The sequence below is a fragment of the Loxodonta africana genome, chromosome 15 (genome assembly GCF_030014295.1).
Source record: "Loxodonta africana isolate mLoxAfr1 chromosome 15, mLoxAfr1.hap2, whole genome shotgun sequence".
Lineage (NCBI taxonomy): Eukaryota > Metazoa > Chordata > Mammalia > Proboscidea > Elephantidae > Loxodonta > Loxodonta africana.
In genome coordinates, this window is record NC_087356.1 from 6,492,809 (window position 1) to 6,517,676 (window position 24,868).

Consider the following 24,868-nt stretch of genomic DNA (forward strand, 5'->3'; position numbering starts at 1 on the left):
CCTCTGAGTTGTTCTTTGATAATTCACAACCACTCCCAGGAAGTTTAAGAAATGAGATGATATATCAAATACAGTAGTAACGGGCTCTAAAATACCACTTTTTAAAAGCCATACCGCCACCAGTTACCACAGAGCTGGTTCTGACTCCTGGCAACCCTGTTGCAACGGAGCAGGTCTGTGCTTTTCAGAACGGGATCACCAAGCCCTTCTCCTGAAGCACCTGAGGGTGAACTCAAACATCCAACTTTTTGGTTATCAGCTGAGCGTGTTAAACATTTGCACCATCCAGGGACTCCCTTTTTTAACTACAAAGACCAATAATTCCTAACGCATCCAGGAACATGTAGTCCTTAGGTTTCTTTAAAATGTCCACGAATTTAGGGAAATTTAATTAATTTCATATGTAATATGTGATGAATAAAATATCCTCGATTCTTCCCGTATATACCCAGTCAAAAACCCAGTGCTGCAGCTATCATGTTAAGCATGAGTTTTTCAATGCCTTTTATATATTATAGTCAGAGAAAAATGGATGTGGTCTAACAATGAACTATTTTTAGTTTCAACATGTTTTTAAGAGTTTTGCTACTAAGAAGTAAAAAAGGATTCAAAGCAGGACAGCATCATTTGTTGCAGACATTGTTGCATTCGAAATCCTACCTCACTTTGAGAAAGTTGGGATGGTGAACCAAAGACTGGGCCAGAGAAGGAGTCTAATAGTTTGTCTAACCGAGTTCTTCCCGTCCCTGACTGCCTGAGGGGCTCTTTCTACAAGTTCTACTTTGATTGCGGCACTACCGAAGGGGAGGAAAATCTACCACTGGTATTTTAATGCTTGGACTGGTCTGTATTTTTCAAACTTTGCTAGTTTTCTCTGGAGACCTAACCATTTCTTTACTCCCAGAGCAAGATTTCTTAACGTTTTCTTAAGTCCCAAAGTAGAAATACTTGGAAAATCCCCAAAGAAAATCAACAGAGGCAAAAATTATTCTCCAAACCAGTTTATGTGTGTGATCAAAACCAACTCCTTGAACTACATCTAAACATGAACTAGACAACACGACATCTATTATGTACATAAAGTCTTCTCCCACACCAATACGAAAGTTTTAGCATTTAACATATTTTTAAGAATCAAAATCTATCAGTTGTCTCATGCCCTATTGAAATAATAATCTTACATATTAGCATTACTTTCCCTGAAATAAATATGTTCAGAGCTTTGGGGTACATCTGACACGTGCATCACAAATTTTTGTCCATCTCTGAGGGTTATGAGGGCTTCTTGCCCCACGGGAAGGCTGAGTCTTACGGTGTTTTCGGTTTCCCTGTCTTCCAACAGTACCTGGATGAGCTACATGGGGGAAATTTTAAAAAGGAAGAGAGAAAAAGAGAAAGTTACTCTACTCCCTGCTGCAGGAACCACGCTTGACTTATTCTCCCACGCTCTCTCCCACCTTGGGAACTAACCGGGAAGACAGTGTATTTATTCCTACTTCTGTTGTTGCTGGGTGCCACTGAGTCACTTTTCACTCATAGTGACCCCATGTGACAGAGCAGAACTTCCCCACAGGGTTTTCTGGGCTTTAATCTTTATGGAAGCAGATTGCAGGTCTTTCCGACAGGTCTTTTTCCCGCACATCAGTTGGGTGAGTTTGAACCACCAACCTTGTGGTTAACAGCTGAGCACTTAACCACTCACACCACCAGGGCCTTTTACTCCTACTACTAAAACAAAACAAACACCACCGCCACCAAACCCGACTGCCGTAGAGGCCATTCTGACTCATGGTGACCCCATGCGTTAAAGAGTAGAACTTCTCCATAGGGTTTTCTTGGCTATAATCTTTAGGGAAGCAGGTCCCCAGGCCTTTCTTCTGCGGAGATGCTGGGGGTGGGGTTTGACCCATCAGTCTTTAGGTTAGTAGCTGATCACAAACCATGTGCACCACCCAGGAGATCCCAATTTCTCAGGGAACACTCAAGGTCTGACGAGGACTTCCTGGGAGTGTTCACAATTTGGGGATGGTCCAAGAAAGAGGGGAGCCTTGTGCAGAGAGTAGACAGGCGTTCTTTAGAAACAGAATGGAGGCCTGTGGTTGTTTGTGAGAAACACCCTGGAGGCACTGTGAAAGCAAGTCAAAACTCTTCCTTTAAAGACAGGGAGAGAGTGGGTGAAAATCAGAAGGGAGCGTGTACAATGTAACGTGGGTCTCTATGTGGCTGCAGGGCCCGTCATTGTGGCGGCCTTCCAGATGGATACCAGTCCCTGCATGTCCCATCCGTCTCTGAAGCAGACAGTCAGCTCAGGTTCCCATCCGGACTCCCCCTCTGCCATCTGACAAATACAACAATCACTAAGAAAGAACGACTGTGAAAACAATCAGTTGATATTGGTTGAAATGACACTCCATGGGTAGCAACGGACTGGAGAGATTCATAGATTATTATGTTAGTTTAAGTGTCAGCTTTTTAGGTAAGTTATTTAATCTGTCTGAGCAAGTCTTCCCATCAGAGAAACAGATATGATATGCTATTGGTCCCTTAGCTCCTACGGAGGTGCTCTGCTCTGCTTGGACGTGGTTAATTTAAATCCGAGTGTACAGTCGTCCCTCAGTATCCCTGGGGGATTGGTTCCAGGACCTACCAAAATCCAAGGGTGCTCAAGTCCCTTATATAAAATGGTGTAGTGTTTGCACAGAACCTGTGCACATTCTCCGTATACTTTAAATCGTCTCTACATCATTTATAACACCTAACACAATGTAAACGCTATGTGAATAGTCGTTAATGATTACCCTTAACATTTAATGTTTTCCATATTTGCAAGCACTTCATCATGAACCAGAGAGACCATCTTTTCCCCAAGTATTTTCTATCCACGGTTGGCTGAATCCGCTGATGAAGCTGGCAGCTATGAAGAGCCGACTGTATTTTCTCGGTCTGATTTAATCAGTTAACCCATGTGTTCAAACCACCAACCAAACCCAGTGCTGTCGGGTCGATTCTGACTCATAGCAGCGCTATAGGACAGAGTAGAACTGCCCCATAAAGTTTCCAAGGAGCACCTGGTGGATTCGAACTGCCGACCCTTTGGTTAGCAGCTGTAGCTCTTAACCACGACACCACCAGGGTTTCCAAACCATGTGTTAAAGAGTAGAAATGCTCCACGGGCCTTTCTTGATTTAATTTTTAGGGGAGCAGATGGCCAGGCCTTTCTTCGGTGGTGTTACTGGGTGGGTTTGAACCGCCAAACTTTAGATTAGTAGATGAGTGCAAACCGCTAGCACCACCCAGGGACCTCAAAGCCTCCATGACCTAATGCAAGCTCTACTGGAAGGTTAACGAAAGCCCATTTCTCACTCTCTCTACATTCAACAGTGACCATCACCACCCAGTGAGAAGATGTTTCTCTCCTTTCACAAAACACTGTCTTCGCCTTTATCCTACAGCTGAAGAGTCATCTATTTATTTTTTTTTTGTGCTTTAGTCCTTGAGCACATGGCCCAAAGTGAAAACCACGTAGTATGTTTTCAAAAAGAACAGGCTTTCTTTAATGTCAGCATCGTTTTTGCATTATATTTAAACATGGCTTGGCATTTTACTCTCTTGAACATTGCAAGAATGTGGGGAGCAACACATGGGCTTGGCAGACTGGAATGCTGACTTCGGTTGTTAGAGGTGCAGGGCACCCCTCCATCGTTCAGAGACTGCAGCGGCCGCAGATGTGCAGACGAATGGGGCATTAACTCCAGGCAGCTGGATGCAGACAGCACACAGAGGGCGTGCTTTTTTTGTTGATGACGAGTGCAGATGCTGAGTAATGAATACAACGAAAGCTAGATGAGTGTACCTTTTGGGTGTTCGATCGTTTAAGTCATTATAGCTAATTCGGCAGGCCTGAACAAATAGAGGCAGGCTTAATTGTTCTCTAGTGCATATTACCTTGGATTATATGATGCTTAATCCGCTTGCATTGCTTTATTACGTAGTTCAATCAAGTATCTAATGTCATCTCTATTGTTTCGACCAATTAACTATTGCAATGCATGTGTGAGGAGCTGGGGGCTTGGGTGGACAGTGTTACGTCTGGCAAAGGGCTCAGATGAGGGGGTTTTGCTAGAATAATAATAATGAATATTGGTTAGTGGGGGTTTGCTCTGTTTTAAGAAACAATCTAATTATTCTACAATGATTAACTTATTTAAACCTCATAAAAGGCCTGTGGAATTTGATATTAGATATTAGAATCCCATTTTGTCTATGAGGAAACTGAGGAACAAATAAGCTACACAACTTGCCCAAGGAAGAGGAGACATTTGAGCCCAGAAGTTAGGCACCTGAACTGCATAACCCTAGCTTATTAATTATAGTGAATGTTACCTAATTAAACAGAAAAAGAGTTGTGGCTTGAAAATATTTTGCCAGGTTGTATTGGGGCACCCACAGTATAGATAACTGGGCCTGTGACTAAGCTCATTGGCTCTGCACTGGCATCTTCCAGCCACAGGATGGAACGCCAGCCACCAGTCCAGTACCAGTGTATCCTGTGTAGTTCTACTACCTGTGTCACATCTGCGTAACTGCAAGGTCATGTTTAAACAAAAATTCCCCAAACTGAAGAGTATTTTAAATGTCTCAGAGGGCTCCTGCTTAAAACCATTTTATGATACATCCTGCTGTAAAGCTAGGCATCTCTATGAGGCAAGAAACTACCCCCTACTTGTCTTTTGTCTACGTTGTCTCTCTGGAGAACAAACCTTAAGGTGCTCAGTGTATCCACTTTTCGGATGTCTTTGTCTATCTGGCCAACAAAAGCTGAAGTCAGGGTGAAGTCAGGAACTCAAAGTTCTGAACAAGGAAGCAGCGCACGGAACAGGAGCACGGGAGCTTTGACATTTGTGTTTCAAGCACACAGGACAATCTGAAGTACTTCATATTTATATCTTCCCCAGCATCCTCTCCGCAGAGGGTGTTCTGTTCTATCTGAAGTAGATCTTGACGTATTTCTAGTTTCTTAGCAAGCATTTTCCTCCTCTTGTTGTTGTTAGTTACCGTCGAGTCGCTTTCGACTCATGGTGACGCCATGTGTGCAAAGTAGGACCACTCCATAGAGTTTCCAATGGCTGTGGCCTTTAGGAAGCAGATTGCCAGGCCTGTCTTCTGAGGCATCTCTGGCTGGGTTTAAACCACCGACCTTTCGGCCAGTAGTCAAGTGCTTAACCCAGCTACTACCTCCTTTCCTCTGTTGTGTGCCGTTCAGTCGATTCCAACTCATAGTGAACCTATAGGACAAAGCAGAATTGCCCCATAGGGTTTTCCAGGCTGTAATCCTTAGAGGAGCAGGTTGCCAAGTCTTTCCTTCTGCAGGGCCGCTGGTGGGTTCAAACCACAGATTTTTCGGTTAACAGCCAAGAGCTTTAAAAATTGTGCCGCCAGGGCTCCTTCTCCTTTCTCCCAGCCCTGAGCAAATGGCTTTTTGCGGTGGTAGTGCCTTGAAGACGGGAACTTATATTAAGACTATTTGAGTTTTCCAGAATGATTTTCTGTATTTGACTAAATGATCAGACTTCAAGATATTTTAATTAATGCCTAACTCCCTTTTTTTGGAATTAGAGCCGGTAATCCTCTGGAGAGAGGATGCTGGAAAAAGACAGTCTGGGGAGCCTGGAATCCCTTCTTTGCCAATTATTAGCTAGGTGACCTTGGGAAAATGACTCAGGCCCTCTATGAGCCTCAATTGCACCATCCGTGAAATGGGGTAATGACAACGCTGTCTCATAAGATCACTGTGAGGAAAACATGAAGTAATGCGTTTAATAAGCCTACCACAGGGAGACCATCAGTGTCTGCTCTCCACCTGCTTCCAACTGCAGCAGAAAAGCTAAAGGCTTACTCCTGGTTACCTTGGCAATTAAGAGCACCTAATTTTTTTTTTTTTTTTTTAAGACTGCCATGTTACAGTGCTGCCTCTTGCCCAGCCAGTGAGAGGAGAGGTCTGCTCACGCGGAGCTGAACGCTGTGGACCCGCGCACGTGCTCCTTTTGTTGGGGCTCCACAGAATACTCCAGAGAGGACGCTCAGCCAGGCTGGCTGCTGGCCCAGCCCTGGATGGACTCTGCCACCACGACTGGGTATGTTCTCAGGAGTGTCAGGAGCAAAGCCTTCTCCTGGGCACGGGCTGGCCAAGCGGGTCTTTCTTCAGGACTAAGTGGACCTTTTCTCTGAGAACAATGCAGAAATACTAGGCTCCATGGTTGGCACCTTATCTGTACCCAGCTGTTCCCCTTCTAAAGAGGCCCAGTTTACACCCACAAATTGGGCTTCATGATTTGGGGTCAGCACTTCACTATTTCCTGGCTCATTTTTCATGTTTCCTTCACATACACACTTGCAAAGGAGTTTTCTTATTTACAGACATGTGTCTGAATCTACTGCACAGAGGACGTCAAATGCAGCTGGGTACATGAGTTTAGCATCCCACCGGAAAAAGCAAAGACCAAATGTGGACGAAGTAGCATTTGTTGACCTGAGAGGTGCACTTCCTTTGTCCCTGTTCATATTAGTGTTAGTTAACAGGTATCTTGCCAGAACAGGTGATTAATGACGGTTTGTACAGGTCCTCAGCGATCTGAAGATCTCAGAACAAGGGCTTTGTTTAGGAAGGAAAGGACCCTGGAAGGCTCTGGTTATTTTGAGGACTGTAGGTCATGAACAGTACTATGGATTCAATTGTGTCCCTCCAAAATATGTGTCGTAAACCCTAACCCCTATGCCTGTGGTTATAACCCCATTTCGGAATAGGTCGTCCTTGTTATGTTACTGAGGCAGGATTAGTGCAGGGTGTATCTTGATTCAGTCTCTTTTGAGATATACAGGAGATTAAACAAGCAAAGTAAGAAGCAGAGATGAGGGACGATTGATGCCAAGCTACATGGAGATCTCCACGGAACCAGAAACAAGCTGAAGAGACAAGGACCTTCCCCAAGAGCCGACAGAAAGAGAAAGCCTTCCGCTAGGGCCAGCACCCTGATTTTGGACTTCGAGACTCCTAAGCTGTGAAAGAACAAACTTCTGCTTGTTGAAGCCACGCACTTGTGGTATTTCTGTTATAGAAGCACTACGTGACTAAGACAGTTTCAGGTTGTGACTCATTCAGACAGGCATGGCCACTACTCACCAACACTGAGGACAACATGCCTCTCCAAGGTCTCCTGCCTAGCACAACCCCTCATCTATCCCAAAGGGTACAAGAGAGAGCCTTTGTAAAGCGGCTAAACATTTCAAACATGCGTAGACGTTTTTGAAACTAGTACAAAGACAACCGTTGTCACTAATTTTGCTTTTCCTTAAATTAGCCTACTCCCTCCTCCCCAGTAGAGGAGTTCCAGTTGCTTCCTGCATCAGGCCGGTCTCATCTTCCTGGCATCCAAGGCACTGTCTTCAGTCTGAGTCTTACTCTTGCCTGGGCTGAGCCGTCCTCCAGTCGACATTGGAGACACTGTTGTGGACTGTTGTGGGATAAGAACAGGCTTGAGGCCAGGAAGGCCAGGGCTCCCATCTCTGTTCCACTATCTACCTGCTATGTGACTTTTTGCAAGTCACTCAGGTTCTCTGAGCCTCAGTTTGTTCGTCCATCGCACGAAAGTGATAAGAATAGATACTCTGTAGAATCGTACGGCTTTGAGATGATGTATATAAAGGGCATGGCTGGGTGGGTCCAAACTACCAATCTTTCTTCTGGTAGTAGAGCGCTTAATCATTTGCGCCACCCAGGAGCTGAATACCCAGTGCCATCGAGCCCATTCCAACTCATAGCAACCCTATAGGACAGAGTAGAACTGCCCCATGGGGTTTCCAAGGTTGTAATCTTTCCAGAAGCAGACTGCCACATCTTTCTCCCATGAAGCGGCTGGTGGGTTTGAACTGCTGAACTTCCAGTTAGCAGCCAAACTCTTAACCACTGTGCCACCAGGGCTCCAAAGGGTATATAAAAACTCATTCCTATCAAGTCAATTCCGACTCATAGTGACCCTACAGGACAGAGTGGAACTGCCCATAGGGTTGCCAAGGAGTGGCTGGTGGATTCGACCTGCCAACCTTTTGGTTAGCAGCCAAGCTCTTAACTACTGTGCCATCAGGCCTCCAAAACAAACATAACCAAACCCGTTGCCATCAAGTCAATTCTAACTCATAGCAACCTTAGAGAAGGGTATGTATTAAAAAGCCAAACTTGTTGCCATTGAGTAGATTTCAACACATAGCGACTCTAAAGGACAGAGTAGAACTGTTCCATAGGGTTTCCAAAGAGCAGCTGGTAGATTCGAACTGCTGACCTTATGGTTAGCAGCTGTTGCTCTTAACCACTACACTACCAGGGCTTCAAAGGGTATATACAAAAAAAAAAAGAAAAGAAAAAAGCCAAACCTGTTGGCATCGAGTTGATCCTGACTCATAGCGACCCTATAGTACAGAGTAGAACTGCCCTATAGAGTTTCCAAGGAGCACCTGGTGGATTCAAACTGCCGACGTTTTGGTTAGCAGCTGTAGCACTTAACCACTATACCACCAGGGTTTCCAAAGGGTATATAGTAAATGCTAAATAAATAGCAACCTTCATTTTTATTTTTCAAGATGTACCCCTGTTCAATCTTTGCAAGTTTTTTTCTACTCAGGCTCCTCCGTGTTCCCTTTCTTTAAACTCTAGGGGCATTTCAAGTCCATACCACCCCGTTTAGCAGCTAGTAGTCTTCAATTGCTTCGTTAGTGTAACCACGGCAGCTAGATGGTGAGCAATCCAAACATTCCCCATCTCTAATCGTGCCAGGCACGTGTCAGTGCTCTGCAAACATCAGCCAGCCATGGTCAACATATAAGCTGTTCTAATCACCCCTAGCAAAGTCCCGACAGCAAAGATGGTTCTAAAACTCAGTTCTTGCACAATGTGATCTTTATGGGTTTCCTATCCACCTTTGAGTTCTTACTCTCTAGAAACAACTATATGGAAATTGGGGTCCTGGGGGCTCTACCTGATTGCCCGTGGCAGTGTCCACAAGGAAGCCCAGGACCCTGAGTGTCATGCTGCTCAAGCCTGCGGCACACCAGCTCTGGCTCGTGTGTTTCAGCATCAGCTGGGGCGGTTCCCCACGTGGGCTTTCACACTCCTGAGTTGGTGAAGAATCTGGAGGGTAGAAAAGCGCCTGGTGTGGCTGGATGAGAGACTGGTCATCTGACAGCACTTCGTCGAGATTCTCCACGTCCTCCTCTACACTTGACTGAAGCACGTGAATCACATATTCCAAAAGCAGCAAGTGAAACAGATGCCAGGAGCCTACATTTAGAGAGCGACCAAAAATGAAAAGACAGGCAGATACATAAAAAAATCTCTGCGGAAATGACAGCTTTTCTGGGGCTTTTACCTCCTGTTTACCAGAGATACATTCCTGTAGTCGATCCCAAAGGGGCCGGTGGGGTCAGTCATGAGGGCAGCATTCCACACCCAGAGAACCCGAGCCAGGGCAGCTTTTGGACAGAAAGAAAACCAAACCCCAAACAAACCAGGTGCTGTTGAGTTGATTTTGACCCATGACAACCCCATGTGTGTCAGAATAGAACTATGATCCCCCATGGGGTTTTCAATGGCTGATTTTTCGGAAGTAAGTAGTCAGGCCTTTCTTCTGAGGCTCATCTGAGTGGACTCAAGCTGCCACCCTTTTGGTTAGCAGCCGTTTGCACCACCCAGGGACTACTTCATTATTTCCACCACCTACATACAATGGTGACTTTATCAGTTGTTATTCCCCAAAGTTAAATGGGAGTACCCCCAAGATTGCATTTTCCTTCCGCCTCCATTGTCTCCCTTGGTGCTTTGCTCAAAATGTCACAAAGAACATAATTCAAAAACAAGGGGACGCGTCCTACTTGTTCAACAATGATGGAATGGGTGAATGAAACATGGTTCCCCTATTTAATGGACCATCGTGTTGCTGTTAAAAAAAAAAAAAAGATTACTACGGTTTTGTCTGGTTTTCTGTATCTACGTTTTATTTTATACTAAAAGGTTAAAAACAATGACTGCAGATTCTATATAAAACCCACTGCCGTCAAGTCAATTCAGACTCATAGCGACCCTATAGGACAGAGTAGAACTGCCCCATAGGGTTTCCAAGGAGTGGCTGGTGGATTCGACCTGCCAACTTTTTGGTTAGCAGCCAAGCTCTTAACATAGCAATATGGAAAACACTTATGAGATAATAATGTCTTCAAAGGGTAGAGTACAAATTTTTTTTTGTCCTCTGACTTACCGAAACTGTCCCTGTGGCAGAGGGTCATAGCTTTGCTCACGGCAGTGAGAAGGAAGTTCCATCTTAGCTGGAAGCTGGCAGCCAATTTGATAAACTCCTCTTTGCTTCCGCTTGCCTATTAAATTTTTGTGAGAAAAAATGCTGGGGTTGATGAAAAAGTAGAACAGTGTGCTTTTCCACTGCACACGTTTGTCAGGAACAGAAATTTTGAAAGGGCCAGGTGAGAAGAGGAAGACAAACAACGTTAGGGACGAGGACTGAGGCCGCGCTCCTGAGGGGCCTGTTCCTGGTCTTGCTCCGTCGCCTGTGGAGATGATTCCAGGGCATACCCTTTGAAGTGGGGGGAGAGAGAAGGGAGGGGGAAGACTGACCTACTTTTTAAAATCCCCACACGGCTTTTAAAAAGAGGTCACTTGTCAAGCACAGCAGAGAAACCCTGCAGGGGCAGACCCCGGTCTGCCTGGAAATGGCTACAGAACTGGTGGCTGTCTCACACTGGCACTCCTGTGTGCTACGTCTGATTATGAAAAGCGGCACAGGATTCCAACAGAATGGAAATGAACAGTGTTTATTTCAAAACTGGCCGCTGCACGTGGAAATGATCACGGGATCCCCAGTACTGCCACTGCCTCCAGCGGAAAGAGGTCTGAAGAGCACTACTAACAAGGTTCCTCTATATGCGGACCAAGACATTCCCTCTACCTAGGTTTACTTGGGTCATACTCTAAAATTTACTACCCAAAAACTAGTTGCCGTCAAGTAGACTCTGACTCGTGGCGACCCCGTGTACGTAGAACTGTGCTCTATAGGGCTTTCAATGGCTGATTTTTCAGAAGGTGATCCCCAGGCCTTTCCTCTGAGGCACCTCTGGGCAGACTCAAACCTTTACCCTTTTGGCTAGCAGCGAACCGTGTTAAACACTTGTACCACCCAAACCCAAACTGAACCCATTGCGTCGAGTCAATTCTGACTCATGGCGACCCCATGTGTATCAGAGTAAAACTGATCCATAGGGTTTTCTTAGCTGTAATCTTTACAGAAGCAGATTGCCAGGTCTTTCTTCTGTGGAGCTGCTGGGTGGAACTGCCAACCTTTGGGTTAGTAGTCAAGCACAAACTGCTGGCACCCACCAAATCAAAAAATAACCAAACCCATTGCCAGTGAGTTGATTCCAACTCATGGCGACTCCCTGTGTTACAGAGTAGAACTGCTCCATAGGGTTTTCTTGGCTGTAATCTTTGTGGAAGTAGGTCGCCAGGCCTTTCTTCCACAGTGCTGTTGGGTGGGTTCGAACCGCCAACCTGCTGGTTAGTAGTCAAGTGTAGACTGTGTATATCACCCAGGGACCTTTTCCACTACAAACCAATGGAATCAGGTAAACTCCAAATGCCATTGCTGAAATGGATGCCCCTGAAACCTCTTCTAATCCAATGCTCTGTGGCCCGCCCACTCGGCTCGAAAGCTTTTCTTTGAGGAAGAGATGTAGAGACTGGTTGTGCTTCTCTTCCCTTCTGTTCCCGTTGGCAGGGAACACATAACGTACAGAGCATTTCCTGAGCTTTGGGCGGGTCTGAGCCCCTGGCAGCACCGTCCTCCTCCACCTTCTAAACCCTGGTTTCTTACCAGCTGAAACGGGGCTCTCAGGGGAGCCCTGATGTTCAACGGAGGATTTTAAGTTGAAGGGACAATGAGCGTACCAAAAGCACATGGGAACCCTCTAAGATTATTGGGAGGGTCGTGCTGGACGCTCAGAGAGAGCTCTCTCTGCACAAATGTTTAGACATGGACCCTAGCTGCACCAGGCCTCTTCTCATCTTCCCACAGTGGGGCACTTCCTGGTCCTCCATTGAAAAATTACTCCTGGGCCCAAAGTGCATGAGAACTGTGAGAGGGAAACACGTGACCAAGGTGAACACTTCCTGGTCCTTCATTGAGAAATTACTCCTGGCCCCGAAGTGCACAAGAACCATGAGAAGGAAACGCATGACCAAGGTCAGCACTTCCCTCTGCTAGCGTGCTACCAGATGCTCACAACTGACGCCATTAGTCATCTCTGACAAGCCCAAGGGCTTATGTTTTAATAGCCTGAGTATTTTACTGACAATAGTCTTTTTTTTAATCAGCTAAGCTATTTTTACAAAAGCAAGCCCTTCAAAGGCACGCAGTTACAAAAACACCATTTTTCTAACATGCCTCATTTGTGGAGGCTGAAGGTAGGGTGATGGAGGCTCGGGAAACGTGTAGTATTACATGGTTTAAATATAGGACGAGACTCTCGGGCTGATTCTACCAGGATTTATATTAATGAGCTCTGTGGGCTTATCTGGAAGCCCTGGTAGGGTAGTGGATAAGAGCTACAACGGCTAACCAAAAGGTAGAAAGTTCAAATCCACCAGGGGCTCCTTAGAAACTCTATGGGGGCAATTCTAAGGCGCTCCTTAGAAACTCTATGGGGGCAATTCACTATGAGTCGGAATTGACTCGATGGCAATGGGTTTTTTTATTTTTTTTTTGGTGGGCTTATCTTGGTTAAAGTGATAGGCTGAGTGAGAATTCAAAACAAGTAACCACCTACTGAAAGCCTCTGTCAGTGATGGTTTGTACCCCTTCAGCTATCACATGAACACAGGTCTTGGCAGCAGTGCAATTCTAGGCAGGTTACTGCTGTTATAACTAAGTCACACTTAACACCAAAAAGGAGGACTGAAAACCATACAGTAGCTGGGATGGTTACATTCAAGAAGCAGAGAATGGAAAGAGACAATTAGCAAAGGTTGGAACCGACTGTCAAGCTCCTTTCTGAGTTTTCAATTCACCTCTATGAGGTGGGGAAACCCTGGTGACTTAGTGGTTAAGAGCTATGGCTGCTAACCAAAAGATCTACAGTTCAAATCCACCAGGTGCTCTTTGAAAACCCTACAGAGCAGTTCCACTCTGTTCTATAGCATCGCTAAGAGTCAGAATTGACTCAACAGCAATGGGTTTGTTTTTTTTGGTCTGTGAGGTGGACGACTCCCAAGACTCCTGCAGTCTTCATGTACTCATTAATTATTTCTGCCCTTTACCTAGACTGAGAGGACAGTGGTCCTGACAAGGCCAGGCTGCCATGGGAAATGGGAGTGGCAGAAACATGGCCAGAGGCTTAAGGGAGGAAGCGGAAGCGGAAGTCCTATTCCTGGTACCTGGGCTCTCGGAATCTCAGCTCTCTGACACAAGCTCTCTCCTCCAGATTTGTCCATTTCTTCTTCCCTAAACAGGCCTTCCATCCTTCCACGTGCTCACTTCTCACACAGTGCTCTCTCCGGCGTGCCTGCTTCCCTTTCTCAGCTTATTTTAACGCTACCCCCCTTCACGTCCCAGAGTAAGTCCCAGGCTTCCCCAACTGCTTTATTCTTCAGGGAAGACGACGCCTCAAAATGTCAGAGACCCACAGCCCCCAGCTCCCTGCCCTGCTCACCGGTGACAGGGATGCAGCGACTTCATCTGAAGCATTCTCAGCGCTTTAAGGTGTGACTGTGGATGAAGATGATGAAAAACAAGCCACGAGACCCCGCTGAAGTAACTCCCCAGTGGCACCTTGATCAGAAGGGCCAAACCCACGCGGATCGACAACCAGTTCATCTTTGATTTTGAAAGCAAACCAGGCACTTTCCTGGAACGTGTCTGAGAACACCCAGAAAACTGCCTTCCTTCCCAGCCAGATGAAACCTCCTCCGCGTACCCGCTTGGTGCAGACACGTGCTTATGTGCACCTGTGCATGCACGTTCACTCAGGCACGCATCCACTCACCTGCACACACACATGCTCACTTGCACGCACACATTTACCTGTGCACGCATCCACTCACCTGCACACACACATTTACCTGTGCACACATACACTCACATGCACACACACATGCTCCCTTGCACACACAGGTTTACCTGTGGATGCATGTTCACCCATGCACACACACACTCACTTGCATACACACAGGCTCACCTGCACGCACACATTTACCTGTGCACGCATCCACTCACCTGCACACACACAGGCTCACTTGCACACACAGGTTTACTTGTGAACACACGTTCACCCAGGCACACATACACTCACCTGCACACGCATACACTCACCTGCACACACACAGGCTCACCTGCACACACAGGTTTACCTGTGAACGCACATTCACCCATGCACACATACACTCGCACGCACACAGGCTCACTTGCACACACAGGTTTACCTGTGAATGCATGTTCACCCAGGCACACACTCACCTGCACACACAGGTTTACCTGTGAACGCACATTCACCCACGCACACATACACTCGCTTGCACACACACAGGCTCACCTGCACACATTCACTTGTGCATGCATACACTCACCTGCACACACATACACTCACTTACACACACACAGGCTCACCTGCACACGTACATTCACCTATGCACGCATGTTCACCCATGCACACATATGCCCACCTGCACACACACACAGGCTTACTCGCACACACAGGTTTACACTCAACTGTGCGCACACATGTTCAGCTGCACACATGCTTACCCACACACCACACATGCTCACCCACACACAGGCACTCACACGTGCTCACCTGTGGTCACCCACACACACACTTACCCACACGCTCACCTACACATACTCTACCCATGTATACCCATGTTCACCCATGCACATACATGCTCACCTGTGCACACACTCACCAGCACACCATGCACACACACACACATGCACACACTTGCATGCTATGCCTGTTCTCTGAGTCTTGCCTTGCTTCAAAATCGAGAAGTCGCTGCCCTGCCCTTCACAGCCACGCAAGCCATGAACGGCTCTAGAGAAACTTCTTTTTTGTACCACAAGGCAATGGATCTTGCTAAAATGATCGACACCCACTCCTTCCCTTTAAAAAAAACTCATTTTTGTACCTGGAAGACAAACACTTGGAGATTCGAAGACAGACAATTTAGGAATACACTGAGATCTGCTGATGTTCCCAGCAAAGAAATCAAACTGCTTAAACCTATAAAGAAACAGAGGAAAACACACACAAAGATGGCTTGCCACCTAGCAGAGTTTTTCTGCGTATTTGTATGCTATGTAACCTAGGAACAGCTTCTACACGATAATAGTTCAAAGGAATTCCCTACGGCCTCCCATTAATTCCGAAGACAAAGGATGGATTCTAACAGCTGGTTTTGTCACGTCTGTGGTCATTTAGTTCCTAGTCTTGTGGTTATGCCTGTTGCTAAGCACCTCTGCCACCTGTTGAAACGGAAAGACGTACTTTGAAATAAAAACCACACCTTGTAATTATACAGAACCTGTCTTCAAATGAGCTCATTGCACAGGTCAGACATGACCTCACCTATCCTTGCCATGTTCAAAAGAGGCGTAAATGCCATGTAACTGATGGTGGAAATTAAGGCAGCTGAGAGAGTGAAGTGCTTTGCCTGGGGTTAAACACTCAGTTGGTGCTGACCTACGGGTGGGACCCCAATGTGTGTGACATCAGGTCTTGGATCCTTCACCTGGGCAGGCAACACCGAGGGTGTGCTAGAACAGCCCAACATTTAGAATGCCACTGTATACCGGGCAGGGTTTAGAAAACCAAGTAGGTTGCTGTGGCTGTGAGCTGAGGCTTGGCCAATGTTGGGCAGTGTTCAGGGGCTCCTGTGTCCCTGCTGGGCTCAGCACCATCTTGGGCTGGAAGGACATACAAGGAGTCCTGGCAGGCTGGCTGGTGGTCTTGCAGATACCTTGGGGAGCACATACCCTCCTGGGGCCCCCTGGGCTTTGACTAGGGGCAAGACCAGGGCTTGGGTGGCTGTCTGGGACTTTGGGGGAAGCCAGTGACTTGGGAGGAGGATCTTTTGGGAACTTAATGTTCAGAATTGCTGTCTGTAGCCCTTAGCCTGCTGGCTTAAGTGTTAACCTTCTGGATGCTGTATTGGTTCGAGGTGGAGGGTCCTAGGGGGGATCTGAGACAGCCAGGGGAATGGGCGGGGGCGGGGGGTGCGGAGAGCTAATCTCAAGACAGGAGGGTAGGCCTGGGCAGAGGCTGTTTATGAGCCGTAATGACGGACGTATTTTAATAACTGGTACAGCCCTACTTAAAGGTCAAAGAAAGAGAAGGGGATAATTTATTGTTGTCACCACTGTGTAGTCCTGAATCCATGTACCCATTCAGGCAATGGATACTTACAGAAGTGCTACTGTGTGCCAGCCAGCAGGCTGGGCTTATCACGACGGACAGGACAAGTGACAACCTAAAGGAGCTCACAGGTTACTGGGAGGCAGCTTTATACACAACTGAGTGTGCCAGGATGGGGTTATGTCCACAAGGGAGACGTGATTAAATCTTCCTGGGGCATCTTGGTGGGAGGGTCTGCAAAGTGAATCCCGGGGAGCCCAGCATACTGGCATTAACAATCAGGCAAAGGCCAGAACTTTCTGCCCCTTGCCTAGAGCTTGGCCCTTAATCGAGGAGGAGAGGATCTTTACTGGCCTTCAGCTGCCCTCCAGAAGCAGCTCCCTGGCTCCACCCCCCACCACCAGTGACATTTCCTTCCTTCCTTTTCTCACTACTTCTACACGGGGAGGTAGCCATGCCGTCAGCCAGCTCTCCACGCTCTCTGGGGAAGGGAGATTTTTTTCATGAAAAATTAATTAGAATTACCAGCTGGCAAAGGCTAAGAATATCCACACGCTTAGTATCACTTGTTGGTAAGATAGTGAAGTATAGTGAAAGCACAATTATTAAACTTCATGTTATTAAAAGTAACGCTTGGTGATGCTAAGAGTAATGACGGCAGAGGCTGGCAAGGCAGAGGGCTAACTAAGTCCAACTCAGACATGATGGAAGAGACGCTGTTGAATCTGTGCAGGTACAAGATGGATATACCCCCAATTTTTTTTTTCAAGTGAGACATTCCAGGTTGATTTCCAGAAATTAATATCGTCAAGCAACAACCGCACTCGTGTGCCCATTCATTTGCTAAACAAATATGTATTAGCATAGCCATGTTGGGCATTTGGGTAGGCCCTAGGAGACCAGGGCCACCAAGTGTTCCTGGGGCATTCATTGCTCCCTGCAGAAAAAGATGTGTGAGCAGATAAATTACAAAAAACCAGATAAACCAAAAAACCCAAACTTGTTGCCTTTGAGTCTATCCCAACTCCAGCTCAGTTTACAGAGTAGAACTGAGCTCCACAGGGTTTTCTTGGCTATAGTCTTTACAGAAGCAGATTGCCAGACATTTCTTTCATGGAGCTGCTGAGTGGAACTGCCAACCTTTAGGTTAGCAGTGGAGCACAAAATCAAAAAATAACCCAAATCAAAAAATAACGAAACCCATTGCCAGTGAGTAGATTTCAACTCATGGCAACTCCTTACGTTACAGAGTAGAGCTGCTCCATAGGGTTTTCTTGGCTATAATCTACATGGAAGTAGATCGCCAGGTTTTTCTTTCATGGTACTGTTGGATGGGTTCAGACCTCCAACGTTTAGGTTAGAAATTGAGTGTAAACCAACCACACCCAAACAAACCCAAACCCACTGCTGTTGAATTGATTCTGACTCATAAAGACCCTATAGGACAGAGTAGAACTGACCCATGGGGTTTCCAAGGAGGAGCTGATGGACTCGAACTGCTGACCTTTTGGTTAGCAGCTGAGCTCTGAACCACTATGCCACCAGTGCTCCCAGGAACATTTAAGTGATAATATCGAAGAGTAAATAATGTTCTGCTTTCTATTAAGAAATCCCTACATTAGTGATGGCCATGCTAGGCCCAAGCATACACCAAACACTTAATGATACAGAAAGCTGCAGAAGAAAAATTACATTTCATCTCTGTGTTGTTCTGTAGTTCATCCACGTCCACGGAGCTAGTCGGCAGGGCTTTCTCAGAAATACCCAAAGTGCCTTGGCTGATGATGGCACGTAGATCCGACTTCAAAATGTTGACTCTCCTGTTATTTCTCAGCACCGATCTCATAGTCTAAAGGTGATGGAAAAGCACGAGACTGCTCTTCATTTTACCTTTGCTGAACCCCCTCCCCGAATTACCAAGAGTTCTTGTTTAAGGAGAAAGAAAAGTGAATCTGGGTATTACCCATGACAATGGAATCCTATGTGACAAGTGAAATGTCCAAACGTCACCCATTCTAGAATTTGTCTTTCTGAAAATGGTCATCAGAAGGCCCCTGGTCAGGTGTCTTTGGGGCTATCGGGATGCTGCGGCTCCCCCTCTCCATGTTTTAATTTCTCTGCACCCCACCCAACAAGACTAAATCACTCAAGAGAGGAAAACCATGAGTGATGGGTCGCCTGCAAGGAAGACTGGGGCCCCGAAGGAACAACTGAGTTGACTGATCCCTGTGGGATTCGGGAGCTGTCTCTGTCCTTTCCTACTGGGAACTTTGGACCGTGAACTTAGCCTCTGTGAGCTGACATCCTCAGCTGTTAAATGGGGATAAGCTAGTCCCTTATGGTTTTTGGGGGCATAGTAGGAGCACTTGGTCATCCTCACAGCAGCCCCATGCGTAGGCATTATGCCTACCCATAGCTGTGGGGTTGATTCTGACTCATCGCAACCCCACGTGTGTCAGGATAGAACTGTGCTCCACAGGGTTTTCAGTGACTGATTTTTCAGAAGTAGATGGCCAGGCCTTTCTTCCGAGCTGCCTCTGGGTAAACTGGAGCCTCCAACCTTTCAGTTAGCAGCCGAGCACCACCCAGGGCCTCCAGGCGCTGTTATCCCCCCCATTTTACAGATGCGGAAGCTGAGGACACGTGGAGTGTTAAGTAAGCTTTCCCAAACAACAGGCAGTGTGGCACTTCGGTTGTGTTGAGATGAGGATCTTGCTGCCCGGTGAGTGCCAGGGCTGACCGAGTCACAAACGTGTAAGAACTGGAGATTGGGCCTGGGCCCTGAGCGTGCAGGGCGGTGTGACAGTCCCAGTGGAATGCCAGTCTGGGGAGAGTCCTGTGCTGGGAAGGTGGAGACAGGTGAACACAGGCCCGGGTGAGTCCCCCTCCGCTGAGACTGATTCGTAGCCGAGTGACAGTCCCCTCTCTCTGTCCTGCCCTGGTGCCCATAGGATTTCAGAGCAGACTCCTGGTGTCCACGTGCCAGTATCTTAGAATCCTTTTTCAATCCTCCTCTACCTTCCTTTAAAACTGAAGCTACGAAATGACTCAGAGTGGAAAGATTGGGGCTGAGGAACACGGCTGCCTGAACACACAGGGTCAACAGGACCTTGTGCAGTGTAACGGGGCCTGTCTGACCTAGGCTCTGCTATGATGGCCTTTCACCTCTGACCCCTGCCAGCCCCGTGAGGGCACCTCTGTGGGGCCTCCGACTGGCAGCTTTAAAACTACCTGTTTGCCCTGCTTTCTCCTATACCCAGAGGGAGATGTGAAGATGGGAGCCTCTCTGTTGAGTGGAGGAGAGAGGTGAGTCTTTAGCTCAGGGCGGGTCGGCCCTCAAGGCCTTCCCAGCGAGTGCCAACGAGGTCCTGACACCTGCTGTCACATGCGTGGGAGCCCCTCCCTAAGGGTGCTACCACCTGCTCTTAGGAGATACCTGCAGCTCTTAGTTTTCACTTCAGGAAATGGCTTTGTTCCCTGCGGTCTGGTTGGCTGACACCTACCTTTGCCATGTTGGAAAGGTATGTCTTTCTTCTCAGTCTTTTGACAAACACAGTAACTTCTGTTAAGAACAATACACATGGCCATTACTGATACTGTAACTTCCAATTCCTACGAATGAACGCAGGGAAGGGGTGGTGCACGTGGATCAGTGGAGAACTGCAAGGGCAGGTGAACTTGCCTTCCACAGAGTGAGGCCTCCTGGTCAAAGCCGCCCCATAGTCAGAGCATCCTCACCTACATGCTGTCCGCCAGCCCCTTCCCAAGTGGCCAGCAAAGATTACGGCGGAGGCCATTTGACTGAAACATCCCCATGTCTGTAAAAAGTACGTGATCCCAGCATCCGGCATGATTGCTCAAAGGAGCTTAGTTTGCTCATTGTTGCCCAATAACTCCGAGTACCCCTGACTTCCTCATCTCTACTGTGCTGTTCTTGAAAAACAATCAAAGGAATGGATGGGGAAAAAAAAAAACAAAACAAAAACCAAACCAATTGCCATTGAGTCTATTCTGACTCATGGCTACCCCATGTGTGTCAGAGTAGACCTGGGCTCCAAGAGGTTTTCGATGGCTGATTTTTCAAAGTAGATTACCAGGCCTTTTGTCCAAGGCACCTCTGTGTGGACTCAAACCCCAACCTGTCGGTTAGCAGCCAAGTGCTTTAAGCATTTGTACCAGTCAGGGACTCCACAAGATGGGGGGGGGGGGGGGAAGATAAAAAGAAAACATGGGAGCGGGGAGCTTTCCTCTGAAACGTACCCATCCATTCATTTGAGAAATATTTACAAGAGGTCAGCCTGTACCAGGTCTTTGTTCAGTAAATGTTGGCTGAGCTGATGGATAAAGGAGAGCTGCCTATACTCTCAAGGGACTCCCTCCCTAGAGAACGGCTCTCAAGATATGCAAACATCTTTCTAACAGCAAGGTACGTGCCCCTTCCGAAATGTGGGTTTAGGAAAAGGAGAAGCCTGTTAGGAAGAAGGTATCTGGAAGGCTTCGTTTAGAGGGTGACATTTAATCTGGGCATTAACCTTTAAGTAGGAGTTAGCCAGGGCAATGAGGGTGGAGAACGAGGAGGCAGTCCAGGCCCAGGGAACAGCAATATGAGCCAGAGAACTACCTGCTGGCCGTCCTCAGAAAACTGATTTATAAGGGAGAGCACTGGGCATGGCCAGCCATACGGGGTCATTTTCTCTCTTTCCTGTAGAACAGTCAGCAGCATCTTTTCCACATCTCTGACCCCTTACCAAAAAAGCAAACCAGATGCCGTAGAGTCAATTCCAACACATGGCAACCCCATGTGTGCAGGGTAGAATTGCTCCTCAAGGTTTTCAAGGCTGTGCTCTTTCGGGAGCAGATTGCCAGGCCTTTCTTCTGAGGTACTGCTCAGTGGGTTCAAACTGCCAACCTTTTGGTTTGTAATTGGGCACTTAACTGTCTGCACAACCCAGGGACTTCTCCAACTCCTTGTTGTTGTTGTTAGGTGCCATCAAGTTGGTTCCGACTGATAGCGACCCTATGCACAACGGAACGAAACACTGCCTGGTCCTGTGCCACGCTTACAATTGTTGTGCTTGAGCTCATTGTTGCAATCACTGTCAATCCACCTCACTGAGTGTCTTCCTCTTTTCTGCTGACTTTGTACTTCGCCAAGCATGATATCCTTCTCCAGGGACTGATCCCTCCTCACAACATGTCCAAAGTATGTAAGACGCAGTCTTGCCATCCTTGCTTCTGAAGAGCATTCGGTTGTACTTCTTCCAAGACAGATCTGTTCATTCTTTTGGCAGTCCATGGTATATTTAATATTCTTTGCCAACACCACAATTCAAAGGCGTCAGTTCTTCTTCAGTCTTCCTTATTCATTGTCCAGCTTTCACATGAATATGATGTGATTGAAAATACCATGGCTTGGGTCAGGCACACCTTAGTCTTCAAGGTGACATCTTTACTTTTCAACACTTTAAAGAAGTCTTTTGCACCTCAACACAAAGAAACAAAAATCCTCACAACTGGATCAATAAACAACATTATGATAAATGGAGAAAAAATTGAAGTTGTCAAGGATTTCATTTTACTTGGATTCACAATCAACAGCCATGGAGGCAGTAGTTAAGAAATCAGATGATGTATTGCATTGGGAAAATCTGCCGCAAAAGACCACTTTAAAGTGTTAAAAAGCAAACGTGTCACTTTGAGGACTAAGGTGCCCCTGGCCCAAGCCATAGTATTTTCAATAGCTTCATATGCATGCAAAAGCTGGATGATGAATAAGAAAGAATGAAGAAGAATTGATGGCTTTGAATTACGGAGTTGACGAAGAATACTGACTACACCATGGACTGCCAGAAGAAAGACAAATGTGTCTTGGAAGAAGTAAAGCCAGCATACTTCTTAGAAGGGAGGATGGTAAGACTTTGTCTCAAGTACTTTGGACATGTTATCAGGAGGGACCAGTCCCTGGAGAAGGACATCATGCTTGGTAAACTAGAAAAAGAGGACGACCCTCAACAAGATGGATTGATGCAGTGGCTGCAACAATGGGCTCGAACATAGCAATGATTGTGAGGATGGCGCAGGACCAAGCAGTGTTTCGTTCCGTTGTACATGGCGTCGCTATCAGTTGGAATTGACTCGACAACACCTAACAACGAGAGGGGACAGGTAAACAGTGTGTGGAAGGATCAGCGCAAGAATCCATCATGGCACTAAAGAAAAGGTTCGCCAGTCTCAACGGGTCAGGCCGTATGGACTGCAGTCTAGCACAGGAGGGGAAAGTAAGTCATTCAGCAGCTGAAAGGAGCTGCCCCAGTTTGAAAGCCAGACAGTCTTACACTCCTACAGATCTTGCTTATTCTGTTCATTGAAACCCACCTTTGAGTTTAGAGATCTGTAAGAGGGCTGGGAAGCCTTCCAAAGCATTCAGCAGCCACAGCTTAAAGTTCTTACTAAACAGCCTGACAGACTTCAGGTACTGAATAGGAACATCTTCCAAAAAGTCGTGCAGGAGGGTGTCCTCAATTCCCTGAAACAGAAGTCACACGGCACCATGTATCGGCTGGTTAGTGCAAACCTGAAACCAAGCCCACTGCTGTCAAGTCGATTCTGACTCACAGTGACCCTGTAGGACAGGGCAGAACCGCCCCCTAGGGCTTCCAAGGAGTGGCTGGTGGGTTCCAACTGCCAACTTTTTGGTTAGCAGCCAAGCTCTTAGCCACTGCGCCACCAGGGCCCCAGTGCAGGTACCCTCTGGTTACAAGTGCCAAATGACATGTGTGCCGCAGACTCAGGTGTCTGCAGCGACTGAGCAGACCACAAAAACTCTGAGAGAGGCCCCTAACTGGCCTGCAGGGGCAGCTACCACCCAGCCCAAACTAATCGTTATCACGTAGGAAATCAGGCTGGTGTGGCCAGAATTTGAATTTTTTTTCCAAACATTTAAAAATATGGATAATTGATTCAAATTAAAAACTAACAAAGAAACAACACCGGTGCCAGGCAATACAAAGTTAGGGTTGAACCGAGCCTCCCATGTTCAAGTTTTGTGTTAAGAATCTTGAAAGCACTACATTATTTCCTAAAAAAAATAAGATGAAAGATGAGGTTCAAGACTAGTAGAAGGAGGATAAATTTTCACCACAGAAATGATATATTCTTGATGACCCAAATAAAATAATTTATTTAGATATTGTTGTTGTTAGGAGCCGTCGAGCTGGTTCCGACTCATAGCAACCCATGTACAAAACAACAAAACCCTGCCTGGTCCTGTGCCACCTTCACATTCGTTGCTATGCTTGAGCCCATCATTCAGCCACTGTGTCAGTCCATCTCGTTGAGAGTCTTCCTCTCTTTCGCTGACCCGCACTTTACCAAGCATGATGTCCTTCTCCAGGGACTGGTCCCTCCTGCTAACATGTCCAGAGTACTGAGACAAAGTCTTGCCATCCTCACTTCCTGGCTATGCTTCTTCCAAGACAGATTTGTTCGTTCTTTTGGCAGTCCATGGTACGTACAGTCAATACTCTTCACCAATACCAGAATTCAAAGGCATCAGTTCTTCTTCAGTCTTCCTCATTCATTGTCTAGCTTTCACACGCATATGAGACAACTGAAAATCGTCTATCTAGAGACAGACCTTTAAAGAAAATCCTGGCAATCAAAATTTCAAAGCAATTATTTCAACTACTCATTTTTAAAATATTCTTTTGTTGAAGTTGCCCAGGAAAGAAATTTGACTTAGTTCAGGATTCATCGGATCTAGAATCACAGGCCACCACGTGTTGGCTTTTTCTTTACCTGAGGTAACACAGACGTTGACTGGATTCAAAATGAAAAGCTGGATTTAGGCAGAGATCAAAAGGCTCACGGTCCCTCAACCCCACTATCTACTCCATACAGAGCTTGAAGTCCATGGAGATTGCAGAGGTGAGGAGGGCTGTGGTTGTGACCTGAGCATTAGGGTTTCCCTAAAAGAGGATAAACCAAAACCAAACCCACTGCCATCGAGTCTGACTCACAGCGACCCTATAGGACAGAGTGGAACTAACCCGTAGAGTTTCCAAGGAGCACCTGGCGGATTTGAACTGCTGACCTCTTGGTTAGCAGCCATAGCACTTAACCACTACACCACCAGGGTTTCCCAAAAAGAGGACAGAAGCCAGCAATTCAAACAAACGTCCTCCTACCTTGTACAGCTGTACATCGTAGCATTTTAAGAGTTGGCACACGTCAGGCAATGACATAAACATGACTGTGTCTTGCTGCAGAGATTTCCAGAAAGAAGTCAGAAAATCCCCCACCTGATGTAAATAATAGAACGTATCATCAAAAACTCATTTTGTGCCTAATGAGACTAATTCCCCGTATAATACTTAATCAGCCCCGAATGATAATAGGATTAAGTTTTCTC

The 24,868-nt window shown here is 46.7% G+C and overlaps 2 protein-coding genes across 2 annotated transcripts in view; both read right to left on the reverse strand.

Annotated features, from left to right (window-relative positions):
- Positions 1–729: 729 nt before the first annotated feature.
- Positions 730–20,674, reverse strand: RFX8 (regulatory factor X8). The gene is made up of 5 exons (XM_064268517.1): positions 18,151–20,674; positions 15,233–15,327; positions 10,305–10,419; positions 9,030–9,331; positions 730–1,354 (listed from the first exon to the last, which is right to left on the reverse strand). Exons 1-5 carry the CDS (start codon positions 18,302–18,304, stop codon positions 1,178–1,180), a joined length of 843 nt encoding a protein of 280 aa, XP_064124587.1. The 5' UTR covers positions 18,305–20,674; the 3' UTR covers positions 730–1,177.
- Positions 20,675–24,557: 3,883 nt separating this feature from the next.
- LOC100666551 (DNA-binding protein RFX8) overlaps positions 24,558–24,868 on the reverse strand; it is a 46,561-nt gene continuing 46,250 nt past the window's right edge. Inside the window, exon 7 of the mRNA XM_023552519.2 lies at positions 24,558–24,758. Coding sequence (XP_023408287.2) covers positions 24,558–24,758 — 201 coding nt within the window. The remainder of the gene's footprint in view (positions 24,759–24,868) is intronic.